The 27,775-nt window shown below is 41.1% G+C and overlaps 1 protein-coding gene across 2 annotated transcripts; it reads left to right on the top strand.

Moving 5' to 3' along the window:
* The first annotated feature begins 28 nt into the window (after positions 1 to 28).
* LOC137261661 (sushi, von Willebrand factor type A, EGF and pentraxin domain-containing protein 1-like) lies at positions 29 to 27,775 on the top strand. Of its 2 annotated transcripts, XM_067799439.1 has the most exons (26): positions 29 to 103; positions 2,862 to 2,951; positions 3,416 to 3,608; positions 4,919 to 5,041; positions 6,130 to 6,286; positions 8,118 to 8,239; positions 8,889 to 9,062; positions 9,524 to 9,697; positions 10,111 to 10,353; positions 10,856 to 11,074; positions 11,654 to 11,845; positions 12,617 to 13,138; positions 13,779 to 13,940; positions 14,289 to 14,447; positions 17,094 to 17,289; positions 17,493 to 17,683; positions 17,988 to 18,140; positions 19,888 to 20,118; positions 20,363 to 20,533; positions 20,751 to 20,951; positions 21,577 to 21,870; positions 22,840 to 23,034; positions 23,450 to 23,605; positions 24,649 to 24,687; positions 26,390 to 26,504; positions 27,004 to 27,775. In XM_067799439.1, the coding sequence occupies exons 2-26, from the start codon at positions 2,871 to 2,873 to the stop codon at positions 27,284 to 27,286; spliced, it is 4,746 nt and encodes a 1,581-aa protein (XP_067655540.1). In that variant the 5' UTR covers positions 29 to 103; positions 2,862 to 2,870; the 3' UTR covers positions 27,287 to 27,775. The 2 variants fall into 2 exon arrangements, with proteins under 2 accessions (XP_067655540.1, XP_067655539.1); XM_067799438.1 differs by lacking the exons at positions 29 to 103; positions 2,862 to 2,951; positions 3,416 to 3,608; positions 4,919 to 5,041; positions 8,118 to 8,239 and having other exon boundaries at positions 6,268 to 6,286.

Below are 27,775 nucleotides of genomic sequence, written 5' to 3' on the forward strand. Positions count from 1 at the left end.
CACACGACAAGGAGTAAACCAGTAGGCCGTCTTCACATGACCTACACCCGAGACAGGCTTTCCCGTTACAGACATAGAAACAGACTTCAGGCAACAAGCAGGGGTAAGCGAAGCGTTGCGCTACAGATATTGCGTTAGTACATTGTGAAAGATGTGTGTAAAGACGTACGAGTCCTATAGATATTCACATTTTCATTTTGATTTCCTATAAACACGTATTTCCTATAAGTGATGTAATCTGGTTTGTTAGCTCAGAATCTCAATTATTGAACAGGGCTGTGTCAGCCTAAACCCAACACTCAGGTCGCCCGTTTCTAGGTTGGAGGAAGAATTGAAGTATTTCTGAAAAAATATATCTGAAAAGGGTATAATAATGTTATATAATATTAGCACATTTTGCGAACTGTCGGATCAAGTGAAAAATGGAAAACTTACGCCAACTTGTGACATATTCTTTTCCAGGTTTACTTTTAATCGTTTTTGTTTTACACACCATAGATACCTTTTTGTTGTGTTTCACCTATGTGTATTATGATTCGAAGACAGCAAATACTGTATATGTTATATGCACAATTCTCGGTGACTGCTAGAATCGGGGGGGGGGGGGGGGCAGAAAAAAGATGTACAGAACGGGACAGATCTCCACTAAACATCTTGTTCAAAACATTGGTACTCCAGCTTTCATTCGCATAAAGCCTAATAAATTTGGTAATGGCTACTTCACGCTGAAAATGTTTTTAAATCCATCAAAGTAAAATACTAGAATTTAAACTTTTCTAAGAAACGTGTTTGCGACGCAGTATATATCTCGATGACTCAGTGATAATACATTTCATTATAACGAAGATCACGATCCTCCGATGTGTAATGCTTAACAATTGTCCATTCATGTCCTTGTGAGGCATTGTACTGTTCCATGGCAAGGATTACGTATATTTTTCCCTAATGCGTGTATGATAAATAACATAGTATTATATTAGGGTTGGTGTCATGGAGGTTCTGCAAAGGGGTATGAAAACCTGTCTTCAGCTGACCGAACTTCGCATTGTCTCAGTTTACGCCTGAGCTTGGTGGCCTCAAAGATGAAAGAGATGCCCAGTTCTGTCTAGTTGTGGAGGGTGTCCTTAGACAGACTAGACTGGCTTACTCAAAGGTGAAAGAGATGCCCACTTCTGTCTGGTTGTGGAGGGTGTCCTTAGACAGACTAGACTGGCTTACTCAAAGATGAAAGAGATGCCCACTTCTGTCTGGTTGTGGAGGGTGTCCTTAGACAGACTAAACTGGCTTACTCAAAGATGAAAGAGATGCCCAGTTCTGTCTGGTTGTGGAGGGTGTCTTTAGACAGACTAAACTGGCTTACTCAAAGATGAAAGAGATGCCCAGTTCTGTCTGGTTGTGGAGGATGTCTTTAGACAGACTAAACTGGCTTACTCAAAGATGAAAGAGATGCCCAGTTCTGTCTGGTTGTGGAGGGTGTCTTTAGACAGACTAAACTGGCTTACTCAAAGATGAAAGAGATGCCCAGTTCTGTCTGGTTGTGGAGGGTGTCTTTAGACAGACTAAACTGGCTTACTCAAAGATGAAAGAGATGCCCAGTTCTGTCTGGTTGTGGAGGATGTCTTTAGACAGACTAAACTGGATTCCTGACGTATGATACAACGCTCAAATGAAAACAATCTTACACCAGTACTATATATGTACTGCCCCAGAGGACTTCTCCTGGTACACACACATTGCACCATTTGCATAAAACCAGTACAAACAGTGCATCAACTAGCAACACCCTCTCCTTATTCCTAAAACCAAATGTGTGACAGCCTTGACACACGGCTTGTATACATCTATTTTCCACTCCTGCTTTCATCTTCATTTTATCTATTATACACGTTATCGGATGGTGTTCCTACACGTTCCTGTTATTTCTTTAGTTGTTACGTGGTTAGTTATGTTTCTAAAATTATTCATCAAACTCAGTGTATGAATAAAAGCAGTTTCATTTGACATGCATGTGAAGAATTCGTGTGGCATGCACTCTAAAACGCCCATCGCATACTGTCACACTCGCTGACCTTTGAAGTAATTATGCACTTATTATGCAAATTTTGTGATCAAAAGAGTTTGCCTGGAATGTAAATCTGTCAACAAAAGGAAAAGATTCAGCCTTGCTTTGTATTTTTCAGCACATATTCTTGTAAAGTGTATCTCTTCACGCAAAACTAAAAGTCTGTCCGTAAGGGAGCTGTTAGTAAAAATACATTCAATGTTTCTTCCTTCAATATATCTTTGAAATCCAACATTTCAACTTCTTGTGGTAACATTATTAATCGCTATATTGTAAAAAGATGTCATTGTACTGATAGAAAATGATAAATAAAACACTTTTGTAAATGTCTCAGTTTGCAGTCATTGACCTTTGACCCCAGTATATGACCTAATTAGGCATTTTTGATCTTCGCAAACAACAGATTCGCATTCAGCACGAAGCACTAACCAAGAATATGTGGTGTGCTTGCTTTTACTCAAGAAATGTCTAATGCATCCTAAAAAATCTCATTTCTTGAACATTAACTAGACTATTAAGCAAATATCACACACTGACTCATTAAAAGTGAGAAAGTCAGCTACAAGTAACAGTGTACTCCACAGATGTGACACAAAACACAATGCCTAACTATTTAATGCCTCGACGAAACCTCCTTCAAACAGAGAGGCTCGCTTCACCGATCTCTACCTTTTCAAAGTGTTCCTATATCTTCTTTACGTGTGATTATACAGCGCACGATGCTGAATTGCTTCAGGTCTTTCGGCTAAATATCATAAACATGACTGTTATTTACACAACCACCACTTCATCATTTCAGATCAGATCCATGGCTCGCTCAGTGTGGTTGTGTTTGGGTCTATTTGTCGCCGTCGCTGAAAGTGGAATTATCACAAAGGATTTCTACAGGGTTAGTAGCGCTCGGTCTGGTGTTGATGTGTCCACATATTATTTATATTAACTGCGTATGTATTTGTTCAGTTTTGGATGTGTATAACACTGAAAGTAAAGTGTCTCCTTCAACATGAAACTGAGTGAAGCTGTTCAGCTGTGAAATGTTTCCCGTAATATTTCAACACACGTAAACAATACAGTTAGGCGTGTCAAAAACCAATGATAATGTTTTCGAAAACTGGTTTAACCTGTGACGATCATACGCTCTTCAACAAACCATGCTTGTCGTGAAAAACGACCAATGAGATCAGGTGGTCACGTTTTCTGACTTGCTATCTGGTCTCCCAAGTATGTTTGTAAGTTTATCAGTTTAATATGTATTCTTCTAAGGCTTGACCTACTGCTGGATTTCCATGTAAATCTAAGTTGACCCGCGGTGGTATAAATGAAATACTGTTTCATTCACTTCTTGTTTTCTAGATCCAGGATCTAGAGTCTCGAGATGCCTGTGAACTTCTGGACAGATTTGACGGCGATACGCAGTGTAAAAGAAGTACCTACGATGTATTTTCTGTTGACGGACACGTTATCACAATGGTTGACACAGGGACTGTGTGCCGGGCTGGGCATTCGCTTGACTTATTTGCTTGTAAAGGAGGGCTTTGGGTCCAAGGTAGTAATCTGGTATCTTGTATTTCCACGTGTTTAGTTGTTTGATGTCTGCCCCCCACATCTCACCCAGCTCGTCCATTTCGACCTCTTATCCATTTCGCAACATGTATACCTAGAACATCAATATTAGAAGAGAGTTTGATTCCGATTCATTGACCGGACTGGACGAATCATACTCCGTCAGCTGTGTTTTGGGACTGGGAATTGTTGGTGACAATGAATGAATTTTCCGTTGCATCAGTTTCGTAATCACAAAGTTTCTGTGACATTTGACCAATTCATGGAAATTAATACATACGGTTCTTTTCACATATAAAGCAGCACATGCTTTGTGATAAGAGAACATAAATCCCTCTGGAACACTTTTTTTCACACGTTTTTATGGGATCATTAGTCACAAAAACGACTATTTATCAAAGACTCTCACAAATTTCCGTCGCAAAAATCATGAAGACCCCACTATCATTGTAAGCAAGTTCCCTACCAGTGGTCCAGCTCAGTCACAAATCCAAGCCCATCTAAACGTTCACCCACCCCTAAATCGCCCATCTCAACCACACGCTCACCCACCCCTAAATCGCCCATCTCAACCACACGCTCACCCACCCCTAAATCGCCCATCTCAGGCACAAGCCCCATGCCGAAACATGAGTCTGATTAATCTACAATGACCTAATTTTCAGTCGATCCGGATTTTCACCCACCAACCCCTCACTCGCCGAACTCAAACACACGTCCACCCACCCCTAGTTAGCCAATCTCAACCACACGCGCACCCACCCCTAAATCGCCCATCTCAAACACACGTCCACCCTCCACTCATTTGTCCATCTCAACCGCACGCCAATGTACCTCTAAATCGTCCATGTCAACCACTCGCCCATTTAACGGTATATACTGGTCCAGACATGAAAACGATGCTTATTGCGATATCCTGATAGAAAACCGGTATTTTGATATGCATTCGGAAAACTTCGAACACTCGGAAATCTTCAGATATGTTATGCATTTGTTGTAAAATGACAACTCCAACAACGAACAATTTTAATTTGGTGCCCCTCAATAATGTGGCAAAGGTTACGTTATGGCTGCATTTTAAAGTTGAAAAAGTACATATTTTGTGTTTTGTCATGATTATTTTTTATTTTATCTAACCTTAATCAAGCATTGGGATGTTGTTGTGTTTTCGCTTGTGTTTAAAATGACTTCATGCTATATATCACTCATTCTCAAACTCACTCATTCTTACACTCACTCTAAGACCCAGCGGACAACTCATGAACTCGCCAACTCTCTCCATTCTTCTTTCAGTTCCACATTCCCATCCTAGGATGTCACAACGTCCGAAGAATCAGCATCACAGAGAAAAGCGATTTTGGGGGTTTCTCTTTAAAACTGTAGTACCCATCGCCTGCATATTTTTGTGCAATAATGGTATGTATAGTTTCAATGTCCATGACAGTATGCCATAAGATACATACACTGACATCCCAGACCATGAAACCAAAAATGTGTCTTGCATAGACCAATAGGATTGTCGACATATGCTCATTCTTATCTGCGAATTATTTCCCGGTAAACTGTGTGTACATTTTTGCGCACACTTGTGATTTTATTGTTCTTCCCTAAGCAAGCGCGTCAATCAACTTCAGGGAAATTGGTTTAATGATGACATGACATGCCTGATTAATGCCTCTTGAGTGCACGGTTGATGGGTCAGTCAGGCGTGCGTGCATCCGTACACAAGCGTATAGTTTAAGGGGAAATATTTCACAGATATGAATGAGCATGTGCCGACATATTTTTAGTTTCAGGGTCCTGGATGTCATTGCACTGTCATTTATATCGCTGTATCCATTCATTATTTACCTTACATTTTGTGGTATAGAGGTGCGAAATAGAACGTCTTCAGTATTCTTCTAAACTGACATGCAAGAAGCAATAGTGCTGTAAGTCACATGATCCCTCATATGGTGACCATCTTTCAGCTGCTAGAGATTTATAGCCTGTTCTTATTTTGCATTATTTTCTTATGTCTATGGTGAGTTAATTTTATGACAGAGTACTACTTTAAATTTATATCTATGATACTCTAGTATGTTTACCGCCGTCGATGACTCGTTCTAAATTCATTGTGGATATGAATTAAATTGTTCTCTTATGGCTGAACTAATGCCAGTGTGACGCTAAATATGAACTCACTCATCATAATTTATGAGGTAACGTCACCATATGTTTGAAAAAGCAAAACCATACAGAAATATCTGACGAAACACCATAAATGCAGTGTAACTGTATAGTCATATTATTTCGATGAGAACTATAAATGAATAACTCAAAACCAAACTGGACATGAAACATTAGCCACACGAAATGTATTCAGATCCATACTCATTAGACACAATATGGAGGCCTTCTTTTACCAATTTACACATACATCTTGTTACGACAATTTGCTATATGACAGGTGTAACTGTGACTTGTATTGTGTGTTGCTGGGTATTTCCCATCAGGGGGAGGAGGAGGGGGAGGGGGAGGAGGAGGAGGAGGCCCACCGCCAAACACGTTCCCCCAGATTGACTGTCCGTATGTGGGGCCGCAGGTCGCCAAGGCGGGAGACAAGATGGTGGTGACCTGGACGGAACCGAAAGGAACAGACAAGGAGGATGGCAGTTTAAGGTTCTCTTTCACGCAACATTCTTGGTGTCACCCTTTTTAATTTCAGTGTCAGCACCCTTCTTTGTTACAGTAAAGCTCTCAGAATCAGTCAGAATCAGTAACACTCTCATTGTAAGTGTCATCGACACCTTCGGCTTTAGTGACTTTCTTATAGTCAGTATTAGTGTCAGTAACATTCTAAGTGTCAGTAACATTTTCAGTGTCAGTAACATTCTCAGTGTCAGTAACATTTTTAGTGTCAACAATATTCTTAGTGCCACAAGAGCCGATATTTTTTGCACTTGTTGCAATCCATAGTTCAGCAAAATGATGACATATCAAACATCTTTCCATTGTTAGAAACATCGTGGATGTGTCGAACGAGCTGCTTTATCGAAGTAAAGCCTTGTTTTTTGTCATCATGTCACGTTCATATCTCAGATAACTTCGGATAGCTTACGTAGACCCCTTCAAGATCGACACCCTAGTAGTTGACTGTATACATAATCTGACGGGCTGGAGACCATTTTGAAATTGAAATTACCAAATTCAACAGCAATCACCACTATATGAAAACACATTGCCCAAACAGAAATGAGTTTTTCCTTTGGAAATAAGGCATGCATGTTTATACGCCATTCTGTCCGAATATGCTTTGCATGTTTTTCACACAAAGTGAAAACAATAAGTAGCAAACGGTTATAAAACCAATACAAACGGGTTGTCACACATTCATTGTCCGACATTAAAAACACCAAAAGAATAGTTCGATTAACTTTGTGACAACGAGAACGGGCCATCGGAATGATCGACATGGGAGCATTCTACAACCACGTAGCAAGGACGCTGTGATCGCGGCACCGTCACCTGACACATGCAATAAATCCGTCGCACAAGCGTCACCTGAGACAGGCCACGCTCAGACAGACCTCGAGTAACAACGTCTCAGAGGCACCAGTATCTGCGGACTCCCAGGTGCAGTTTGGCGCCATTTCCTCTCCTCTACGTGGAAAAACTCTGCCATCGTGCGTAAACAGACTGAACCCCATTTCATCTGAAAAGAGCACACTGTCCCTGTCACCGGCGTACAGTTCGTGCTCACTACAGTCGTCAATGCGTTGACGGTGCAGACGTGTGAAAGTCATTCCATGGAAGGGGTAGGAGCAGGCTGAGGCTCGTATACCCGCCATGATCGTCAAAGGACTGTTCATCTGCCGCTAGTGTGTCCTTGTGCTGTCGCAGTCAAGAGTCTGCTCTGAAGTCTGTTCTTCGTGACTTTTGGTCTTCCAGAGTTTGGGTGGTCTTGAGTCTGGCCTGTTTAATGTAGCAGTATATCAAGTTGCTTTTGGTGAGTCCGGTTGCAGGTGAAGGTTATGACCTTGTGAAGCCACAGTATTGACCATACCCTGTCTCGTTGGGCTGGCGTAAGTCTTGGCATATTCGTGGCGTTCTTTTGACTACTGCATGTCCGCTCTGTCTAACATCCGAATTCATGTCACAATCATGTTTCACTAATGTCCTACAAATATGATTTACGAACTTTTCGCGATTCGCACGAAGTTTTCAGATAGGTGCGTTGTTATTAGGACCATGTTTTGGCGAATGTTTTCTGCTTTTGTTCAAACCTGTACCAGTGATTTCTTATACAGTTGCTTTCAGAGTGATATCCTTCTTTTACACTGTAGTTTACATAAACCAAAGTTTTCGGAACCATTTCTTCAAACCTTCTGGATAAGATAAGTCTTACACACAAGTGCCCCTAACTATAAATGTCAGCAGAAATTTACCCAGTAAATAACACTGCTCCATACCTGTAAAGACAGTAACAGCACAACTACGAAACATTTTACAGCCCTAAGAGATCTGGGTTACCTCCTGGAAGTGAGTTCATTGCGGCCACACACTACATCAAGTACCGAGTCGTGGACAAAGGTGGACTGTCCGCTGACTGTGACATAGTCTTCTCAGTAAACAGTAAGTTACGTCCTTCAAACGTGTGTACGTGTGAGTCCATGGTCTTGTACCAGCTAAGATATATCTGAGGTTTTACGCCATACTCTATCATAATACACCATGCAACCTCATTGGCAAGTCAAATTCAAAAGTAGCATCTTTTGATATTTGGTATGGTGACACCATTTAACAAACCATCCATCCACTACTGAAGGCGTTTAAATGTTAAAGGGAAGGTAGGGTAGCCTAGGTGTTACAGTTTTTGCTCTTCGTGCAAGGTCTGGGTTCGGTTCCCTACCTGGGTACAACGTGCAAAGCGTAAAGTCTATCAACGTGACTGAAAGAATGTCACGTGGTCACTGAGCAGGAAGTGACGCCAGGTGTATGTCCTGTCATATAGGATCCGGCTTGAACATTGAACTATCTGCCCTGTGACAGAGAAACGTACATCACGCAGATAGGTGACCTGAAACATGGTCTTTCGCAGTTAGGAACTTGTAGTCGATACAATTTTATATGTTCCTCTAGTTGGGCGTGCGCGATTATACGAGTTGATACTGTCTAAAAAACCCGTCGGTCCCCGGTACGTATGTATACCACCAAACCCGTAACATCCGTAGGCCTGATACATTCCTAAAATAAATATCAGAGTGACTACTTCCTGTTTCAGCGATCCACTGTACCCCTATTATGAATACTGACAATGGCCGTGTCCACTGCACCAACAGGGACATATCAGGATCGGTGTGCACCGTGCACTGTAACGAAGGATACAACATTGACGGTACTAACCCCGTCACGTGTGAAGAAGGGGACTGGTCTCATCCAGAACCAACGTGTAAAGGTATGGCTATTTCTGTGAACAGTCTTGTCATTACTCGTCACTGGATCAAGCTATCTGGGTCTTGGGTTACATCTTGTAAACACCGTTAGAAGCAGGTGATCTGTAGGGCGGCAAGATGGCACTGGGTTCGTTAGAAAACAGCTTACCTAGCTACAGTGGAGCGCCACCCTGTGGAACTGTGGTGTGTCAAACTTTGATAACTCCTAGTACTTTTTTGCATAGATTCTGCTGGGTCGTGGCAACAAGAAACAGACTGTTTGTGTGTAAGTGGCTGACTTTAATTAGAGGGCAACTTGTTTACCCTTTTCTCAAACACCTGGTGTTTGGCTGATCAACTAATATACATGGAATGGTTCACAGCTCCTGGTTAGTACACACAGTAGGTCGGCATTATGTTGTTACTATTGACCCGGCTGGCATCTATACACTCCAAGAGTCGCCTGTCTTCCCGTTTTCCGCAGCTATTTCCTGTGGAACACCGCCAAGTGTACCTAACGGACATCTGACTTGTCTCGGGGATGCCGTGTACGGCACATACTGCCTGATGACCTGCGACAGCGGCTATCAAGCACGAGGGTTGATGATGAGCAAATGTCTGGCAACAGGGCAATGGACGGCGCCTGGAACCTGCGCAGGTATGTATAATTTGTCACTATCCACGAACACACAGTAGAGCCATACTTGATTAGAAGGTGACTATGACCCGTAGAGATCTGGTTTAGAATCGGTCTCAGCAAACCATGCTTGTCATGACTCTGTAGGGTTCTGGTGATCAGGATCGCAGACAGGAGTGATACATACCAGATTCGTCGATCAATGCTCATGATGTCAAAAATACAGAAACAAACAAACAAACGAAACACCACACCTTGGATGGGCTGTGTGCATTGATGTGACTGTGATAGCTGATCACCCATAGTTAATTCTTTAAAACCCGAAGATGTATTTATAGGTGAATTCAATAATACAATGCAAAATGTATATTGAATAAATAGAATTAGAGGGAGAGCATCCCGGTCGGAACAATGTATCTTCATCTTTGTTGCAGATATCAGTCCACCATCATTCCCCTATGGCTGCCCCGATGACGTAGAAGATTATTCTGAAAAGAAAGGTGGGGGAAAGGTAGTCACATGGGACGATCCTGTTGTCAGGGACAGTTCAGAAGTCACAATTACAGGGAGTCACCAGTCTGGAGCGGTCTTTGAATTGGGTGAGACGCAGGTGACGCTAACCGCTACGGATTCTGAGGGGAATAGAGCTCAGTGTTCATTTAAAGTCACCATCAATGGTAAGTTCGCCAAGTTTAAGATTAAAATTAGCGTTCATGGAGTTTCATATCTTCGGATATACGTGCCCTTACACTTGAAGATGTAACTTTTCATTCACACATTTGAAAAACTAGGGAAAGATTACATCAAAAAACATTGAAACATTTGGAAAGTTGTGAAAATGAGTTTTCAAAGATGTGATGTTTGTTAACACTACGCAAGATATTTGCAACCCTTAACCCGCCAAACTGCGGGAAGAACAGTCGTGGAAAGCTTGACTGATCATTTGGTCCATATTAGTCCAAAGCATTGAAATGATTTCCTTCCAGTATGGCGGGATACCATAGGGAGGTGGGGTAGTCAGGTGGATAAAGCCTTCGATTCACTACTTAGGTACAATGTGTGGGGCCCAGTGACTGGAGTATCATTGCTAAAAGTAGCGAAAACCTAAACTTACTCACTCAGGATGCCATGGCACATAGACGTATACTTTGATTGTCAAATAGATATCTTTGTGTTCAGGCCTGTACTGCCAGGAACCAGATCTCCAGGATCCCATCGACAAGTTGAAGTACGACTGCCCCGACGGCTACGGCCACGGCTTCATCTGCTCCCTCTCCTGCAACTCCGGTTACCCCTTGCAGGGTCCCGACTCCATCGTCTGTCAGAAAGATGCCAACGTCTTTCCTCCAACAGCATCGTGGAAATGGGCCGAGGATGCCTTTAAACCGTTTTGCAGAGGTAAGGATCTCCGTTATAATTGACGGATGTCTTCTACATTGCAAACGAATAGTGTCCAAAACCAAAACGTCCTCTCTTTTCCTGTAAGATGTTTCCGGGCGTTGGTAGGGTTGTTACGTGGGGACTGTGTCAGCTACTAGCAAAAGGAATCCATGGCAGGTGTTAAGGGAAGATGCTAGTGAAGGTGAAGATTCCATCCACCTGTATGACTTTTCTTCGGTATCAGTATGCATGTAGTTGTGCAGATCCTGACTTCGTCACTGTGCACACAACCTTACGCTTGTAGGTTTAATGATTGAACCACTTTTTTATTCAAGAGCTGTCGATCTGAAGCATATCTATGTAACGGTTGTGTCTTCCGTCTCACTTCCGCTTGTCCTTCCATATGCACTGGGTAAATCCGCATTCCCGCTTTTGTTTAGTACTCAAACGCGGTGGCAGTTGAGTGTAGTTTCTGAGAAGTCACAGACATTCTGTGATGTGTAAAAACACTGATGAAAGCATTGCAGTCGTTACATATTTGTCAGATATGTATGAAAAGCATGTGTTGAAGCCTGGTTGTTGTCATATTGTTGTCAGCTACTACGTGTCCTGACCTGCCGGCCCCTAAAAATGGAGCTCTAGCCTGTGACGCCTGGGGTTCTGGTGGTAGGATGTGCTCCATGCTGTGTAACGAAGAATACGATGTAACAAGGGGTGTCCCAGATATATACGCATGTGGACAACAAACTGGGATGTGGTTTCCAAACGACAACGTACTGGATTGTATAGGTAAGCTTGCTGGTATCGCACGCTATTGTGACCCTTGTCTACCCTGTTGTCCGAAAGAATACACTGACAGGCATAAAGGACATGTCACCTCTTTTGGGCACGGACACATTCGTTCATGAAAGTGGTGTAATACAAATCCTCACACCAAGTAATCTACATATTTCCAATCAAATGTATCTGATGGAGGAGAAAGATGCCACCCTGAATCACTAGTCGTAAGTATAAAAGTCAATGTCTACATAGTACCAACATTTGTCATCTACGTCCAACGTGTCATTGTCTCCTGGAAGAGTGATTCAGTCTTGCGAACTGTGATGTAGATGTAAAGTTATGTATATTTAACGCCGTTGTATTTGTGTAATGACATTTGGTGAGTATATAAATTATTATTTCAATCAGGGTATTTTTGAGCGTAACAACTATATCTATGTTTTTGAATCCCTAGCCATTATTAATACTACTTGATGGTCATGAAAAGGTAAACTTATCCTGATATCCACAAACACGTGCAAGGGCACATCAATTGTTCGCAAGAGAAGAAACTATTATATAAGTCGAAATCAGGGATCTATGATCATAAACTGTTTCTGATTATGAAGTGGTAGTGTCTTTCTTAATTGACTCTATCCTTGTCTGACAGTAGGATATATCGACATATTATACACACATCTTAAGATATAAGTACAGCTGATCTATTTTTAATCCATGCAACGAGACAACTAATCGCTGATCGTTGTTTTTTTAATAAATGTCATACTGAATTACCTTCAGTGAGACGAAATCCTCGCAACTTGAAGCTTGCCAGTGAGTTTCACTACTACTCCGGATCCTGCCCTGACAGCACTACCCAGCTTGCCATCGCACAACAGTTCATCACTATCCTGAACACGAGCAGCACTTTCACCGATGTATGTGGAGTGGCAGTTCCAGAATGTCGTGCGGAATACGTGGACATTCAATGTGGTGACGTAGGCAGAAGAAAGCGCTCTGTAGACGAATCGGCCACAGAGAATGCCCGTCCCCAAGTCAAGAGATCAACAGTTGCCACGATCGTAACGTTTGAAATGACAGTACCCTTTAATATAGGTTCCAGTGAAACTGCTGAAGGTGTAAGAACAAAGGTGGAGAAAGGTTTCGACAATGCCATAAGTTCCATTGACCAAATGCTTGACAATGGAGACCTCAGTATGTCCCAGTATGGATTGAACACCCAAGAAGACTCCTTCTATGCAGGACAGTTAGCATTAGACTGTCCTTTTGGAAGTGAAGAAAACTACGAACAAGTTTCATGCTGTGAGGGTACATTCTGTATCTCTATCGTCAATGACACAATCTCGCATAGTTAAACCTTACAGTATGGAAAATGAAATGATGTTTTTATGCTCTGTTAACAGAATCCCATTCAAGAAAAGCAACAATACCTTTTCCTCGCCCCTAGGAGATCTCTGTTAGTAGTACAATTCGACTAAATCGTCACCATGAGCTAATCAGTCAAATGATATTACATTCGCGTACATGGCTTGTTCAACCACACATTATGTTGCAGCATTGAACCCGTAAAGAACCCGTGCTTGTCGTAAAAGCGGTGGTCAGGATCGCTGACCAGGTTCACACACGTCATCGTATCTCAGTTGTGTAGCTGATCCGTGAAGATCCCGGCGTAGAATAGACCTTCAGCAAACCATGCTTGCCGTAAACGGCGACTATGCTTGTCGTAAGAGGCGACTAACGGGATCGGGTGGTCAGGCTCGCTGACTTGGTTGACACATGTCATCGGTTCCCAATTGCGCAGATCGATGCTCATGCTGTTGATCACGGGGTTGTCTGGTCTAGACTCGGTTATTTACAGACCACTATCATATAGCTGTAATATTATTGACTGCGACCTTAAACAACTAATAAACTTAATACTAGCAATGACAAATCGTTTCAGCTGGATGTCCAACAGGGACGTATGTTGACCCGGTCTCTGGAGACTGCGTGTCCTGCCCCGTTGGAAGCTATGCTGATGAAGGCTTTTCGGATTCCTGTAAACAGTGTGACGAGGGAAAGTCGACCAGATCTACCGCGTCAAGATCCGTGGATGATTGTATTGGTGAGGCGTTCAACTACAGCAAATGACATATAATACAATGTTCAAAATAATCATGTTTTAAAGTCTCGCTGATTTGTGTTCGTGATACATGTCTGGGGGTTCGTCAAAGATATTAATGAAGAAGTTTTGTCAATACGAAATCATATTTATCTTTAATGACGTAATGAAACTGTCCAAAGTGCACACATAAACATAAGTGATTATTATGGCACTACATTAAAAAAATATGACAGTTAGAAGAGGGGCCATTAAGACTATTAAAACATTGTATTAACCTAAATATCAATGAAACAATAATGATAACAATACAATTCCAAATATTAGTATCATACGACTTGATGTTCGCAGATACCTGTTCCAAAGGTACCTTCTCATTGGACGGCATGGTTCCCTGTACGCCATGTTCTCCTGGGACGTATCAAAATGGTGAAGCGATGACATCGTGCATGTCGTGTCCGAGTGGTACTACATCACCGCAAGGGTCTCAAGACACCAGTGCCTGTGTTGGTATGTTTGTTGGTTTGGACGCAGATCTACAACCCCGAATGCAAAGACTGAAATGAGCACTAATTTCATCTGGCGTATTCTCTTGATGTGAAAACCGTGAAGATCCAGGGTAGAATAAACCTCCAGCAACCCACGCTTACCATAAAAGGCGACTATGCTCGTAAAAGGCGACTAACGGGACTTGGTTGGCACACGTCATCGGTTCCCAGTTGCAAAGGCGTTAATCATGCCGTTGATCACTGGATTGTTTGGTTCAGACTCGATTACTTACAGACCGCCCCCTCATAGCTGGAATATTCCTGAGTGCGGCGTACAACTTTACTCACTCACTCACTTTTGTGGAGGGGAGACCAATGTGATGAAGGTCCTTGATCTTTATCATTACGACCAAGGCTGAATGTCGACAAACATTATTATGAATTGTTCTATATGGCTGTAATATTGCCGATGTGATGTAAAATTTTAACTCACTCACTCACTTATAAATTGTTCATTGGTTCCAAGGGGAACATTGGTAGATGTACCCTTGATGTTTGTTTATGTCCCCTGATTCCGAAGGGCGAGGGAAGCATAAACAAACATCGAGGGTTCATTAACCCATGGGCCCCGAAGGACCAGTGAACTACGCATTCATCTTGCCGAACACCAATGTTAATTTTAAATTGTTTGAAGCACGAGTACAAATTGTTTCGTAGCCATCGCTAGATTTCTCAGAAGACGGGAAAACAGATATCTCAGAGTTATCTCCCTTCCATCAATTTGCATTTCCGTACATCATATGTGAATCAGTGTTATTTGAGATAAAGAATTACTATCATGTAGTACCAAATGACTACGGCATAACTCCAGGGTGGTAGTGACGTATTTCACTTTTATTAAGAAATTAAAGATATCTTGAATTGAATTAGAGTATCTCGAACTGAGATAATAATAGATATTCCAATAACATTCATGATATCGCAAATTGAATTAAGCATAATATCTTAAAAAGAATTGCTGATATCTTAAATTGAATCAGAGATATCTTGAAATGAACTAAAGATATCTCAAATAGAGAAAATGTATTAAGATATTACTGATATCTAAATTGCTTTAAACATATCTTAAATTAAATTGAACATATCTTTTATTGAATTGGTGATATCTTGAAATGACCTACTGACATCTTTCTATAGAAACAACTTCAAGATATCTTCAACTACTTCCGGCTACATATCTGTAGGTACTCCCGGTTCGGAAAATGGCGGGTGGCCATACATGTACATGAAGAGGGCTGCGATGCGGTCCTGTACAGTCAAGACATGATCACCGCCGAGAACACCACCATATGGCTGAAACAATGTCCATAAAACATGTCAATGTCCATAAAACACAACCCTATTTAGATTCTCGTGGCCGATTACCCCTCGTTCTAGACATTTTAGACGTGTTTCCCTTGCTGTTGTGACTGAAACGTCGATGTCGATGTACTCCCAGACAATTTCCACATACATATATGTTACGATCATATTTCATTGCTATGAATTTAAATAATAACAGACCGATAAAGCGGTAGCGAGTAGCTAGGTGACATGTTGTGCGCATGCGTTAAAGATCTATAGTCCGTTTCTGAAGGTGCTCTGCACTGGCGGCACGCAGTGCTCACAAATATTTCCCAAATTTAGATTTTTGTATTGTCAAAAAAAAATCCAAGCGAACTTATACTCATGATAAGCATATTCATTAGTTACAGCTATATTACCTTTATCTGGACGATATTCTTTTTATTATTTATGGACTATTATATCTGAACACGTTTCTATCCGATGTCAGTATTCCATGAATAATAGAATATTGGGTCTTGTTTACTACAAGTATACTTATGAACGACCAAACACTTTCTGACAGACTCATCGCAACAGACCACGGGAATTTGAGTTGAATTTATGGATGGTGTTTCTGGCGTGATGAAAGATCATGTCTTGACTGAATAGGCCCGCATCGCGGCTCTTGACTAGTACGAACTGTACCCTGCCATTCTCCAAACCGGAAGTATTTAGTGATATGTAGCCGGATGTATTTGAAGATATCTTGAAATCGTTTCTACTTAAGATCTCTTTACATCATTTGAAGATTTCTCTAATTGAATTCGGGATACCTTCAATACAATTCAAGATATCCTTAAACAATTTCAGATATCTGTAATCGAATTAGAGATATGTCTGTTTGAATTTAACATATCTGTTATACATTTGTGGATATGTACCTATCATTTCAAGATAAATAGAACCAAATTCAAGATAACTTATATTGAATTTAAGATACCTTGAATTATTTTCTAATACAATTATGGACACTATAATCTTAATCATTTTACAGATATCAGATATAGATGTCACGAAATGTGTTCTTAATATCTCTAAAACATTTTGAGATATTAGTACTTCTATTTATGTGAAACTAATTAATGATATCTTAAAACCATTATTGATATCTTTATATAAAGTATAGATGGCTTTAAAAAATTGAAGACGTCTGTAATTGCTTTATATCTGTGATATCGGCTTGCTATAGTGACGTTCTTCAGCGAGCCACGTAACAGACAAACACATTATCTTGCTATATACACACACAGAAGGGCATCATGTGACTTTCTTTCTTATTCAGCCTTTGACGTGAAGGTTCATGCTAACAAGGAGACTGTGTTTGGCAATGTCACCTCGGACCTGAGCGCCCTGACTCTGTTCTTCTGGAGCCGCTCGGACACAAGCCTTGGACACACTCTGTCACGCATTACCGACACTGACGGCAACACCGCCGTCGTGCTGTCAGTCACCAACAACGTCTTTCTGGATATACAGGGGTATGTAGTTTTATATCATTGTCATTTACACGTCTTGTTTGTTACGATTCTAGTAATGCTTAAACACAGAAACGTTGCCAAGACATGAAATGAGTAGCTTGATGGAAAGTACGCTTACATCGTGTTTATATTTAAATATGTCTCAGTCATATATCTGCTTTGAACAACAATACATGTTTAAGAAACTGTCTTTATTCAAATAGAAACTCCCTAGATACAGGTGTAACCCCTGTAACAAACCAATGGCAGCATCTGACCTTGACCTTAGATGGCAGCAACAAGAACGTCGCCCTCTACCTGAACGGAAACTCGATTTACTCTGGTAACATGGCGTCCCTAACAACCCCTCTCGTTCCACGTGACAGCAAGGTTGCCATTGTATCAGGAAATGGAGGTATTAACATGGAAACCCTTGTATAACTTACCGAATACATTTTATCTAAGTAAGCCACTCGTACACCACAATGTGCTTACGTGGTATCTTAAATATTGGATTTATCATATCGTCAGTGGTAACAGAAGGTACACTGGAACACCGTTATGTCGAAACCTTTATGTCTCGAAGGTACGTTGTTTCGAAGTAAGAGCTTGGTCCGTCTTTCTCAGTTAGTTACCCTTAATTTCCATCATTCGAAATCGCATACATATTTGCGTAGGTCCCTGCAGTACATCGATGTTTATTGATATTGTCACTTTAGATGTCACCCTGAGCGCTGTCAGTATTATTGGGGGAGTTGCGTCCCTTGATGAAATACAGGCTCAGGCAACATCCTGTGTGTCCACACTACAAGAATCAGTATTCACTTTCATAAAGAATGGCAGCAACCTCATTGTACCAAGTCAGTGTGATGGTAAGTATATAAATATTATTCTCCATATACTTCTGCTCCGATATTTAATCGAGTAGTCATTTACTTGTCGTTCTGTGGCTCAACCGTGGGCTTCAGATAAGGCTTGCACAACAGTCAGAGAGAGTTATGCGTCCTTACATTTCAAATGGCAGTTTCACTTCTTGTCGTATGCACGCTCATACAAAACCCAAATCACGTTTTTCATGATACATTACAGTACATACCGATTAATTCATTCGAGCAAACTTCTTACCGCAAGGGTAATGGCGCCATATTATAACAAATACTTTTTCTTCAACGTGAGACCCGTGAAGATCCCGGGGTAGAATAGGCCTTCAGCAATCCATGCTTGCCATAAAAGGCGTCACTATGCTTGTCGTAAGAGGCGACTAACGGGATCGGGTGGTCAGGCTCGCTGACTTGGTTGACATATCTCATCGGTTCCCAATAGCGCAGATCGATGCTCATGTTGTTGATCACTGGCTTGTCTGGTCCAGACTCGATTATTTACAGACCGCCGCCATATAGCTGGAATATTGTTGACTGCGATCTCAAACAACTAATAAACGTAACAGTAGGAATATCAAATCGTTTCAGCTGGATGTCCAACAGGGAGTGCGGCGTAAAACTAAACTCACTCACTATTCAAGTTGACTGTTCTGGTGCTTTCATATTAGTTTTACTTTGTGTGAGTGAGAGCGTTAATATCAGACGTCACATACTAGGATACTTCAGCCACATCATGACGTTTGTAATCAAAATATGTATTGTCGTACAAAGCCTGTCGTCCCAACAAAGTAGAACGATCAGACTATCACAGTTCGAAATAAAACTAGTTTGTGAAAGTTAATATTCATATTTGGACAATAGATAATCTATTAACAGGCAATGGATACTCTGTATATAACCAGCAACTGAAGGTCGATCAATGTAGTAGGACCATGGGGACTCACAGTACCGTAAGCGTAGTTGGATTTACACCACCTCTTCAATCCCTGGCAATTACCCAAAACTTATACATATGTACTTCGATAAAAAAATAATAACACGTCACAATGTAATTCTGGACTCACAAAAGTCCAGAAACTCCGCACTCTGGCACACTCTAACAAGGGATTTGACAAAACTAAACATGCATGAGCAGCTGTTATGAGTGTTTACTAAGGATGAGAAAATGAAAATTATTTTTTAGAAAACTCAAACTTTAATGGGCGAACACTGGCTCTTAAGTTTGTCCAAAATTAATGTTTTGGGTGTTTTAAATGAATGAAAGTATGTTTATAGGTATCATGACACAATTTCAGCTCGTTCTGACTTGACACCGCTAACTGAGAGCGATTTTTAAAAAATCTCAACCATGGGCGAAAAAACATTTTGGCCCACGGACGAGAATATTTCCTCTTACTCAAAATACCTATCTTTTCCATGTTTTGTATATGAATGAAACTATATTTACGACTGTCAGGACACGAAATGTATCTCATTTTGACCTATTTCTGCTAATTTAGAGCGATTTAAAACAAAGCTGTAGCCCATGGGCAAAAAACCTTTGATGCGCGAGTGAGAGAGTTTATTCTGCCACCACGTCTAGCAATATTCCAGCATTACTGCTGCGGGGGACATCAGACACCGTCTGGGGATTTGAACACGGGTCTTCGGCGTGACACGCGAACGCTTTAACCACTAGGCTGCTCTACCGCCCCTGGTTTTAATGAGATCTGTACAACATCACGACCACATGTTGCAGCTGTTGATGACTGTCTTCCGAACCCTTGTGGCTCCAATCCCTGCAAGGATGAGCTGGGAGGATTCACATGTGACTGTCAAGATGACTGGACGGGGGACACGTGCAACATCCCGCCAGACTACTGCGCACATCATGAGTGTCAGAACAACGCCATATGTGAAAATGGAAACGGAAATTACACATGCAAGTGCCTGAAGGGTTTCAAGGGTCAACTGTGTCAGGATGTTGTTGGTATGTGATTTAACTTGGAAATGTGCGCTACAATATACTTGTTCCCAACTGCAATATCTGCTATTATTCGTCTGTGTATACACTATAGTCATATACCAGGTCATACAGCTATTACTATCATGTAACTATCAACTTAAAATGTCTTTGTTGGGAGAGAGTAGCCGTAATGAGACGGCGAAATATTATGTCAAAACATGATCTGAACAAGAATGAGAACCAACACCTCTGAAATTTCTCCTTGAAGTCAATGGGAACTGGGGAGAATGGTCCAAGAAGACTCAGTGTTCAGCGTCTTGTGGTGGCGGAACTAGATCACGAAGTCGTCGTTGTGACAGTCCACCCCCTGACGAAGACGGTGACACTTGTGTTGGCGTTTCGGAAGAGACAGAAGAATGTAATAATGACGCTTGCCCAGGTAATTAGTCGATGCGCACTCCAGATATATTTGACTGGCAGATACAGGTACTATCCACAACCAAAAGTCACAAGTCAGGGTGTTTCCTAAACGTTGACACGTCTATGTGTTTGTGTTAGAAGCTGTGTATGGTAGTATATCATAACAGGTTCCTGAAAAGTAGAAAGATATAAGATAGTTTTGCCAGGTATGATGTTTCAGTTTTCTGTGACTTTAGAGTGCCCAACACTGCGTCTGTCCACTGGAAATGTGAAGAACTGTACAGAGTCTGATGGCTACACCAGATGCAATATCACATGCAGAGGGGACATGGTGTTCTCCCAGAAACCCTTGCCCGTATATGAGTGTGGCTCTGGCAGTAACTATGTGTGGAACCACCAGGAACACAAGAGCAACGCCAGACCTCCTGCCTGTGTCCGTGAGTTGAGTCCACATTTGTTTCTGTATTTACGTACATCTAGCACTTGTGTCCCTAATTGTGACATTGGGCTGTGTCCTCATCAAGGGTGGTGAATCTCATGACTGACGGTGCTTAAAGTCATTTGAGTGTGGGTGTTTGCTGGGCAATTGGTTGGTAGTTTGGTTGGTAGTTTGGTTGGTGCTCTCCGTTGATGGTAAACCATGTATAGCTTAAATCAATGTATGTTGAATGAGCACCAGCTGGTTCAAAAGCTTTCTTTCTTTCATTGAAGATAAGCGTTTTAATGTACAAAGGTTCACAAAGGTTCATACAATTAGTATGGTGTAATTTCAGTGATCCGCTCATATATAATTCACGACCATGTTCTCTATCACCACCATCACATTATGTTAAGAATTGAAAATGGTCCAACCAATGCACGACAGGGATAGAAAAATGGATTTCCTCCATTATTCTCTTGTGAGGAATGGATTGATTATCCACTTTGTTGCCGTCCTTAATTGTACGTTCAAACTATTCGTCGTGTAATTTTGCCATTCTAATCTTGCAACCTTTAAAAATATTTATTCTTTGACGTGTAAATTTATTTTATGACGTTAAAGCTTTTCCATCTCATACTTAGCTGCTGAGGGCGCCACCCGTTACGACGTGACCCACACCGTCACATATCCAAGCTTCCCGTGTACCTCTGGTAATGGTCGAGGCGAAGAAGTCAAGTCCCAAGTTTCTGACAGTGTGAAAGGCTTGACCTGCGTCGAGCAGAACATATGCACAACGTCGGTTGAAATCAACAGCTGCAATGGGAATGGAGTGAGCAAGAGGTCAACGTTGCCCACCGTTGTGTCCATTCTCATTTCCACCACCATGACCGAAGCGGAATCTCTTGATCTCACCGAGTTTGTTGAAAATAACATTGGTAAATATCACCCTCAATTTGTCCACAATGGGAGAACATATTTCGAACTTAAACAGTATGTAAAATACCCCCTATCAATCTGAAAGAGATAATATCTTGAAAACGGTGGAAATACATTTCTCCATTACAAAGATATTTATCGTTTCACTGCATTTAACTAACTGTCGTTAAGGAAACATACAATGTTCTGAAGAACCCTTAAAACACGCTTTGTTACTAGTATATATTCTTACACTGTAATCCCATGTTTCATAATGGTCTGAATTAAGTCAGAGTGTTATCACTTAAGTTGTACGGTTTCTTATTTTCTCATGAGCTGCGAGAATACTAATCTAATACAACCACCCAGTCTAAGTAAACTAGCCTCAGTACTTTTCGTTACACTCTGCTACTGAGTCTAACAAAGGTCACGTCAGGTAACCTTTGAGATTGACCAATCAGAACACAGCTTACAAAATCGCGGAAGTGGACATTCGCACATACCTTTTGAAGTTTTTATCTCGAAAAGGTTCGTACCCGAACGATTCCGAATGCTATTTTCCGTACGATCGCTTCCGGGTGATGCGACGTACGTTACAATCATGACAACTGTCGTGAAAATAGTGTTTTGGGCAATGTTTAGGGATGTCATCTTGTGGAAATATTAGCGAATGGTAACCATGTCAACAGAAACCCCAAAAGCGTATATACTGCAGGTCAAGTAACTATGCTACATGTGGATGTTTGTTTCTGGAGAGATCTGTGTCAGTGACCTGAATATTTTGTAAGTCCCTAAGTAGTAGCCGTTGTTTGATTGGTTAAATCTATTTAACCATCTCGCTATTGATTGGACGGTCATAGGTGGCTAAAACGTTACCTGTCGCGGCCTTCTACTAGGGTTTGTTAGACTCAGTGGCGGAGTGTAACGAGTAACACTGAGACTAAGTTTACTTAGACTGACAAGTACCTGTATTTAACTATGTTTCACAGTAACTACAGGACTAAGAAACTACCTGAACAAGCTGATGGAGATCGAAAGTTCTATCCAGTCTCTTGTCAACAGCAGCAACACATTATTGACACTGAACATAGATGGCGCCACCTATCTGGTAGATTCAGATTCAATGTCCACAACGACAGTGACCACCTGTCCGTCTGGAACAACGGCAACAGAGGGTGTCTGTGGTCAGTTAACGGCGGTCAAGTTAAAAATATTTGCCTGTAACACATAAATCCTTCCATTCTTTAGTAAACCTAAACCAGTGAATTTGTAAACTCATATCTTTGTATGCTACCTTGTAAGTTGAATTAAAGGGATAAACTGATCTGTTTGATTATAAAGTTTAATACCTTCATTTCCAAATATAGGCCAATATCTTCAGGGGCGTACTTACCATTGTCAAAAAAGTCCGGGCAAAAACGGTTGGGTGTGCCCTCAGTGCTATCTAAATGTATAGCTTTGCAGCTTTGCAAAACAACTGGCTTGCTGCATGCCTGACTTTGGCAACATGTTCGAACAATCATCTCTTTCTACAAGCCAAAACACTATGCTTTGAAATCTGAGGTTTGTTAGTCTTGCAATATTTATTCATCTGTTCAGGACAATGCCCCGCGGGTTCAAAGGAGGTAGACGGCACGTGTGAGTTGTGCGAGAAGGGCAGTTATCAACAAGAAACAGCTAGTACTTCCTGTAGAGTGTGCCCATCAGGAACGACAACTCCTGATGTGGGAGCGGATGATAGCAGCCAGTGCACAGGTAGTGCTTTGATAATCTCAATCTAGATTCACGAATGACCAAGAGTTGTGACAGAATTTAAAGTTGTAAAATCGCTGCTTGTCATTAACACTGTAACACTGGTTCATAAGTTAGGAAGCAGTTCTTACGATTCAGAGATAGCTTTCGAGGAACATGTTTATTATGCATAATTCTAACTTTAAGAGTTCAATATAAATGCTCTTTAGACTATATCTGATTGCATGAAAAGATCAATATCACAGCATCATTATTATTGGGATGAGAATGAGATTTTCCATCTCGACAGTGTCAGTATTTGGGTTATTATTAAATTGAGAAGTAGGTAAATGTTTAAACATATTTATATGTGTTGGGCCTTTTTTTTGTTTTCATTATGTTTTTTTTCTTTTGTTGCGTGTTTGTGTGTGTGTGTGTGTGTGTGTGTGTGTGTGTGTGTGTGCGCGCGTGTGCGCGCGTGCGCGAGTTCGTGTGTTCCGGTGAGTATCGTTGTCCACGTTCCCCTGTTCATAACGAACAATAGCTTTTGTCAGCACCTCAGCTTTAACCTGTACTGATCACATCATTGCTTGTATTGCTTGTATATGTAAGGAAATATCTGATGGAACGTATGTAAGTGGCATGATGCATGCACACGTTTCACTGTACACTCAAAACTGATTAATATACTTCACATATGCATGTACTGTTCATCTATCGCGCTTAACATGTTAACAATGATCCTTTTATGATTCGCACTCATAGCATGACTAAAATACAATTTTGAGTGCAATATTCACTCATTCACTGAGTCATTTAACAACTCGTTATGCCATCAGAAGTGGCTGTGAAAGGTGCAGTGTGACTGAACATATTAAAGTATCTCATTAATCAAAATCTTTACATAAATCAGGATATGTAAATGTATGTTTAAATGAGTAGAAATACTTGATTTGTTCAAATGATATTTTTAAACAATTTTCATGTGATAATGCACGAATCATTTTTGATGTTACAAACTGAATGGCAAAACCATGAGCTCTGATACTTCTGCTATTTCGAAACAGATTCAGATGAGGAGAAGACATACCATAAAGATAAGCATGGTAAGTCTACAAGGGAGTTTATGTAAATAGTCTAAACACAGGGTGAGTGTAATTGAATATACTTATATTCTGGGGCATAATTCCGAGAATCATTTTCTACAAACACAACTAAACATTTTCCCTCTTGTAGTATATTTAGCTTGTAGTTGACATGTTATATTTATGTATATTATAACAGGAATGGTAATTCTGTTACATCAACAAACAGCGAAACTTCTACCACTGAATTATCACGGAAGTGGTGAATAATTGTATAAAATCAGAAATTGGTTGTCATGCTCTCTGGCGTGACTGATGCATGTCATCGTATCTGAATTGTGTAAGTCGATGATCCTGATTTCAGTCACAGGATTGTCTGGTCCAGACGCTATTATTTTCAGACCTCGGTCAAACAACTGAAAAACTGCTGCTGTGTGCGGCGTTAAGCAACAAACATGCGTCACATGTACAACAGAAACAAACTCTTACGCGACTATGTTTCGTGGAAATGACCTTCTTCCTGGACTTAAGTTCTTCTCATGTTTACTTTCCAGATCATTTTCAGGCATTTTTGCATGGAAGTTGAATACAATGGCAGCCATGTCTGTATTTTTACATGGGAATTCAGATAAACCTATTCACCAAAGACATCTATATTTATTTTGGTGTCATCAGATTCATCAGAGTTGAAAATGAAAATTCTCTTTGTACCACTCAGTGGAGATCCCTGTGTTTTCACCTTTTTATATACTCTTTGTAACTCAGTTTACTCTTCATCAATGGTAGTTTATTCATGTCGGTGTGAATAGTACGTTTTTCCATTCTGGCCCACGGGGCATTTTGACACGATATGGCAATAGTATGGAGTCTCTAAACTTAATGCGATTTCAAGCATTCACAAAATGACCAATAGCTCAGGCTTCCACTGGCCGAATTCACCCACCTCATTGGCGATACATTCTGCGAATGCTGAATGCTGAATGTTTGTTCCTTGGAGTCATGTCATTCATTTCATCCACCATGGCACATCAAGTGAGGATCGTTCACATTTTGCAGGGCGTTGGGATGACCTTCATTGGAACTATTGACTCGCTCATGGTTATGTTAACAATGTGTGTATCGTTTCTTTTGGGTCCTGTCATGTATCAAGAATTCTAAACAATGACGCATCCAATACTTCTGGACATTGGGATGCTCTGAACGGCAATACTCATGATCGGTTTAGTTCATTGTTGAACAATCCTTATCTGTTTCTGTAATCTTTGTCTAAGCTGGTTCTTTGTCATTCGTCTTTTGGTGGTCATCACAGACATAACGTTCCTTCACCACGTCCTTCTGATCTTGGGAGTACTTACCATTGTTCTGTTGTTCTCCGTGTCTGTTGGCAAATTTCACAAAAACTTCACAGAGTGTGTAATGAACTCAACTTTGTGGTGCTGTTTACCAGAATCACATAAGTGGGGCATTATTCTGGAGTCGTGTTAGAGTTTGAACGACTCTTGAGTTTGATTTGACTTGTGAATAGTAGTAAGTTATTACTTGACCGTCATTAAATAAAACGTTTCAACTCCAGACATTGTAGTCTCCTAGCTTCGTGACTAATGTGTATTTGTACTCTATCCAAACTGTCTAAACTAATATAAACTGAGTCAAAGATACATTTTAGTTACCATCATCTACAGTCACTGGCCTAAACAATGTAGCTGTTTCATAATGTTTACAGAACATCGGTGGACGACAATAGCCATAATCTTGTTCTGTGTCGGCGGTACCTGTTTCATCATTGTTATTTCTATCATTGTGGCGGTGAAGAAGGGCTGCTGCAAAAAGACGAACAGGTAGGGACAATGTGAATCATTTCAAATGTGCATAGACCCGTGAAGGTCCCGGGGTAGAATAGGCCTTCAGCAACCCATGCTTGCCATAAAAGGCGTCACTATGCTTGTCGTAAGAGGCGACTAACGGGATCGGGTGGTCAAGTTGGCTGACTTGGTTGACACATGTCATCGGTTCCCCATTGCGCAGATCGATGCTCATGTTGTTGATCACTGGATTGGCTGGTCCAGACTCGATTATTTACAGACCGCCGCCATATAGCTGGAATATTGCTAGGTGCGACGTAAAACTAAACTCACTCACTCACTCACTCACTCAAATGTGCATAAAATATCCTCATCGTTCGTCCTTGAATGGACTGTAGCTCCTTGGCTCCATTATTTGGACGAACTGAGAATATTTTCGACATTACTCTCAATTGTTAGCCTAAATGGGAATTATTTTTAATTTGAATGTCTTTACTTTTGAAATATATTACTCACGTAGCTTATCTACTTTCAGTCCATCACGACCATCCACTGCGGGATCATTCTTCAAAATGCCCCATCATCGTGGGTCGGTAACCTGCCAACCGCCGCCCTACACCCCGAGACACTCCATTCAACTAAACTTTCATTCCTCTCTAGACGAGCTCTTCTGCATTAGCGATAGCAGTTCCACTCCGCCACCCACCGCTCCGCCACCCTGCAGTACAAACATCACCCGTACATCAACGCTTCAGGTAATCAAAGTGAAGGGAGACCCGGAAGAGAAAGTACCAATAGATTCTTGCGTCGACAACTGAAGTGTAATTCCAGAAAACAGTTCAATAGTTCAACCTATTATAAGTACTTTGCTATGTCCTAATAATTTAATAATAACATTCATATACGCCTTTGTTGTTCGATAAAGAAAACATGTCTCTCCAGAATATGAGGACTATGTTATTGGTAATGATTTGTTACATATCTACCAAATTAATATGTCAAAGGTGTGCTCTCTCAAGTCTTGGTTCAGTCATCATATCAAGCATCATATCGCAAGCGCACGTAAAATCTCCAAATCATCATCAGATGGTCATCCGGCACCAAACTGACAATTCCAGGATAACAGCCACAAAGGGCTGTGCATGCGTAAAGTGATTTTATGCACGTTGATAATCCCTACGTATGACTTTTCCTCACGCTCAATCTTTAACAGTGTCTGTATGTCATGTTTTGTCAGTGGTTTGTTGTTCTGAGTTCACTCTTTCTGAAATATTACCGTGACTTTAAGAATAAAATGTGGAAGTCTG

This window comes from Haliotis asinina, chromosome 14 (genome assembly GCF_037392515.1).
Source record: "Haliotis asinina isolate JCU_RB_2024 chromosome 14, JCU_Hal_asi_v2, whole genome shotgun sequence".
Classification (NCBI taxonomy): Eukaryota; Metazoa; Mollusca; class Gastropoda; order Lepetellida; family Haliotidae; genus Haliotis; species Haliotis asinina.

Coding starts and splice junctions, on each gene's coding strand:
- LOC137261661 (XM_067799439.1), top strand. CDS start 2,871: ATGGCTCGCTCAGTGTGGTTGTGTTTGGGTCTATTTGTCGCCGTCGCT. Junction 21,871..22,839: donor GTTTGTTGAAAATAACATTG/GTAAATATCACC, acceptor TATGTTTCACAG/TAACTACAGGACTAAGAAAC. Junction 24,688..26,389: donor ATACCATAAAGATAAGCATG/GTAAGTCTACAA, acceptor TAATGTTTACAG/AACATCGGTGGACGACAATA.